Source organism: Elephantulus edwardii, unplaced genomic scaffold (assembly GCF_000299155.1).
Source record: "Elephantulus edwardii isolate Elephantulus edwardi_28Jun2011 unplaced genomic scaffold, EleEdw1.0 scaffold00042, whole genome shotgun sequence".
In the NCBI taxonomy this organism is placed as follows: Eukaryota; Metazoa; Chordata; class Mammalia; order Macroscelidea; family Macroscelididae; genus Elephantulus; species Elephantulus edwardii.
Window position 1 is genome coordinate 5,240,173 of NW_006399792.1, and position 4,746 is coordinate 5,244,918.

The window sequence follows — 4,746 nt, forward strand, 5'->3', positions numbered from 1 at the left end:
CTTACATATTTGCATGTGTGTCCAGGTGCATTAAATTTAGCATTTTAGAATCTAGTGAATCCTCATTGCATACTAGACACTCCATGCAGGTGAGCACTGTACAGACAACCCCACTGGTCATGACCCATAGTGATTTACGTCATGGCCGCTTTTGCCTTTAGGCTAATATGCGTAAGCATATGCCTGTAGCCAAACAAGGACTTCAATAAAAATTCTCTAGGACAGACTTGTTTTAAGATGTTTGGTCTTACTGCTTTTAAGAAAATCAGGAGACAGGTACTTAGTTGATAAAACCCAATTTTGTCATTTATCATTCATCTCCTAAGTAGCATCCTGGTTCATGTGTTTATGCAGAGAAATTAAAAATTAATCATCAATGTAAGTCAGCTTTTCCCTACAAATTAAAAAGGCACATGACTCTTTCCAAATTCTGCATGTCCATAATGTTCTCCCCACCTTCCTGGTTGCATTTGTTAAGATATCCTGGAAAGAGATATGCCCCTAGATTTTTTTTTTTTAAAAAAAAGATACCCTGGGCCGCTGCCGCCGCGGAGGCCACAATGGCGACTAGACTCGCGGCCTTCCTCAAGAATGCCTGGGACAAGGAGCCGGTGCTGGTCATGTCCTTCACCATCGCAGGTCTCGCTGTAATTCTGCCCTCGTTAAGCCCCTACACCAAGTATGCCTCCATGATCAATGAGGTCACCCCCTACAGCTACCCAGTGCCCCTCCGAGATGATGGGAACACGCCTGACATGCCCAACCACCCCCAGGACCCCCTGGGTCCCAGCCTGGAGTGGCGGAAGAAACTGTGAGCACCTCCGAGGGTGGGCCCTCCCCTCCAACCCCCAATAAAAACCTGAAAACCAAAAAAAAAAAGATACCCTGGATATGTGTCTGCAGAGAACTAATTACTGGCACATTTCAGAACTGATTTGAAAGGAACTGGTGATACTTTCTGAAAGGTGGTGTTTGAGAAATAAACTCCAAACCACTGTATAGAGTTTTGTTTTGTTTTTTTTACATCATTTTTTAAATGAAGCTCCAGAAAGGGGTACATTATACATTACATATTTGCCTCACAAAAACTAAACATATTGCTGCTGGGTCACCTCTTAGATCTTTTGTGTGCCAACTACATTCAGTAGGACTTTCAATGGCTTGATATTTCTGATGTAGATTCCCAGGCATTTGTTTGAGATACCTCTGGGTGGATTTTGAACCACAAGCCTTTCAGTTAGTAGCCACGTTTTAATGGCCACCAGCGCACAAGTACCCCTCAGGCTGTGGCCTAGTGGGAATGTATTTAGTTGTCAACCTAAAGTCATGTTATTAAAGTCTACCTACCAGCTGCTCTGCCTGAAAAAGATGAGCATGTAACTGGTATGCAATATACTGCCTTTAAAAAGCTGTTCAACAGTTAGCTACGAGTTGGTTGCAATTCGACAGTCTCAACAACCAAAAACAACATTTAAAAAAAAATCCCAAAATAAAAGCTCACTAAGTTGTGTCAAGAAAACTGGAGGACAACCACCTGGCCAACTGACTGGAAGAGATCTATATTTGTTCCCATTCCAAAGAAAGGTGATCTAAAAGAGTGCAGAAATTATCAAACAGTGTCATTGACATCACATACAAGCAAGATTTTGCTGAAGATTATCCAAAAACAACTGAAATAGCACATCAAAAGAGAACTACCTGAAGTGCAGGCTGGGTTTAGAAGGGGTCGTGGTACGAGAGATAATAAAGCTATTGTCAGATTGATCTTGGCTGAAAGCAGAGAATACCAGAGGAATGTCTATCTGTGTTTCATTGACTATGCAAAGGTATTTGACTGTGTGGATCATAACAAACTGTGGCTAACTCTGAGAAGATTGAGAATCCCAGAACAGTTGATTATGCTAATGTGAAACCTATACTTGGGCCAAGAGACAGTCGTCAGAACAGAGCAGGGAAACACTTCATGGTTCAAAATTCAGAATGGTGTGTGTCAAGTATGTGTCCTATCTTCCTGTCTTTTCAGTCAGTATGCAGAACAGATTATGTGGGAGGCTGGGTTCTATGAGGAGAAATGTGGCATGAGTATTGGAGGAAGATTCATCAACAATCTGTGTTATGCAGATGACACAACCCTGCTTGCCGAAACTGAGGAGGACCTGAAATGCTTGCTACAGAGGGTCAAGGACTGCAGCCTTCAATATGGATTGAAGCTTAATATCAAGAAGACAAAGATTCTCACGACTGGACCAATTGGTAACATCATGATAGATGGTGGAGAGCTTGAGATTGTTAACTACTTTAGTGTGCTTGGCTCCACAATCAACACTCTTAGCACCAGCAGCCAGGAAACTAAAAGATGAATTGCATTGAGAAAGTCTGCAGTCAGGGACCTCTACAAAGTACCGAAGAGCAATGATGTCAGTCTGGTGACTAAGGTGTGCCTGATTCAGCCCGTAATCTTTACAGTTATTTGCAGTGCATCAGAAAGTTGGACAGCGACTAGGGATGATAGAGGGAGAATTGATACCTTTGAACTGTGGTGCTCGAGAAGAATATTGAATATGCCATGGACTGCTCCAAGAACAAGTTTGCCCTGGAGAGGATGAAACCAGGCTGTTCCTAGGAGGCACAGATATTGAAGGTCTGTCTGACATACTTTGGACATATTACAAGGAAGGATCAGTTGTTGGAGAGGGATAACGCAGGAGAGGAAGGCCCTTGCTGAGATGGATTGATTTAGTGACTAAGGTAATAGAGGTAGGTGTATCAGAGACAGTAAGATTGGGACAATGTAGAGCAGGGTTTAGGACTGTTTTACATAGGGTCGCTATGAGTCTCAGGCGGCTCGATGGCACATAACAACCATAACAACCACAAAATAAGAGTTATCCTTATACCATATAGTCTGTCTTTTAAACGATACCATTTTGCTTTGTAAAATGCTTGTTATAATCCATTAATATGATCTGCAAAAGGGAATTGTTCTTGTCTTTGAATTATTGATCTTTAGTTACTTGAGAATTATTTGTCTTACAAATAATTTATGAAATATATGGAGATAAAATTTTATTTAATTTACATGTTTTAAAAGTATAATAGAAAGTAAACTTTTCAGCAAGTACCCAGGGTATGTTTCTTCATGTAGAAAAGGTTTTCTGAATGTTGTAGATATGTATGTATGTATCTATGTGTGTATGAGTCCATATGTGTTTATAAAAAAACTTAATGTACTTTAGAGAAACTTTTGTGTATTTGTTTCTTGTTTTATTGTTTAGATAATTTGAGGTGAATGCTCTATTCTTTTATTTTGACATGTGCTGATCTATTGACCAGTGCATTAATGATGAGATTAGTGGCCCCTTTACTTGTAGAGCCTGATCTCATCGCAGATGTTTGCTGTCTATCCCTTTAATGTTTATACTTGATACAAATTGTGGCAAATCCAGTAGAAACGGAAATAATTTAATATTTCAGTTCATACTAGGATGCTTTTGGAAATGAACTTTATACCTTTTCTGTTTAAAGTGGGGAAAAAAAATCTCTTAGAATTTTGTTTCACAGTGCTTGCAGCTTGGAGTGATGATGACATTTTGACTGTTTGTTACCATCTCCCCATAGTATTGAGAAGTGTTTATCACCAACCAGCCAAGATGAACATGGTGAAAAGAATCATGGGGCGGCCGAGGCAGGAGGAGTGTAGCCCACAAGACAACGCCTTAGGACTGATGCACCTCCGCCGGCTCTTCACAGAGTTGTGCCATCCTCCTCGGCACATGACTCAAAAGGAGCAAGAAGAGAAACTGTACATGATGCTGCCGGTGTTTAACAGGGTAAGTCCAGGCTGTCGGTCACATACCTGTACCTTCCAGGAGGTTATATGTCAGTCCCTTGTCGGATGTGGTAATCTTTGAGAAGCTTGATGTTCTCATTCCTCTCTCTCTCTCTCTCTTTTTTTTTTTAATTAAATTTTATTAATTTTAATGAAAATTTACAGAGATTTTGGGTTTCCATTCATTCATTGTTGCACTATTTTCTCTACCCTCTTCTTTTTTTCCCCCTTGAAAGTCTGTTTTAATTGTCCAATTGCCACAGTGCTTGTCAAAGCCAGTTCTGATTAATCTCCTTTGTCAGTGTGTCCTTTGCCATTCCCTATCACTCCTCCCTGAGAGAGACTTCACCCTGATTCATAAGGAAAAGGGGACGGCGTATTCTCTTAGCTACTTCCTGCTGAAAAAGGATGCTGTAGGTTTCAGGGTGAAGATCTTCTCTCACTACTCTAAAGGGCCCCTTTGGCAATAGGAAACACATAGACTATTAGGGAGATTGATCTTGGAATTTAGATGCACTGTTATCAATTGTGCTTAGCCGTACATGTTCATAGCCTTGAAGACGTATCATGGAACTGTTGCAGCCTAGAAGACACAAATTTAGCTAACAAGTTAAAAGTACATGAGTCAAAAATTAAAAAGCAATAGTGTTCCAAGTAGAGGTTCTAATAGTAGCACAAATCAAGTTACAGTATAAAGGTTAGGAACGACAAGATGCAGAGGCTAAACTATGTCATTTATTATGCTTAAGTCCTGGAGCAAATTCTATCCACCACCAAGTTGCTTAACAGCTTGGAAGTCTGCATGCAAGGCAGAGGTGAAGCAAGGAACTGCTTATGAGGTTTCCGTCAATTCCAACAACTAAGAAATAGTGAGAAGAGTTGGGACCTCAGAAGGCTTTTAGGACCAAATAGTAGGC

The 4,746-nt window shown here is 40.6% G+C and overlaps 2 protein-coding genes across 2 annotated transcripts in view; both read left to right on the forward strand.

The window, feature by feature from the left end:
• The first annotated feature begins 560 nt into the window (after positions 1-560).
• On the forward strand, positions 561-815 carry LOC102868339 (NADH dehydrogenase [ubiquinone] 1 alpha subcomplex subunit 3-like). Its single transcript, XM_006885254.1, has one exon. It carries the CDS (start codon positions 561-563, stop codon positions 813-815), a length of 255 nt encoding a protein of 84 aa, XP_006885316.1.
• A 2,835-nt stretch (positions 816-3,650) lies between these two features.
• WDFY3 (WD repeat and FYVE domain containing 3) overlaps positions 3,651-4,746 on the forward strand; it is a 245,607-nt gene continuing 244,511 nt past the window's right edge. Inside the window, exon 1 of the mRNA XM_006885255.1 lies at positions 3,651-3,830. Within this exon, the coding sequence (XP_006885317.1) occupies positions 3,651-3,830 (180 nt within the window). The remainder of the gene's footprint in view (positions 3,831-4,746) is intronic.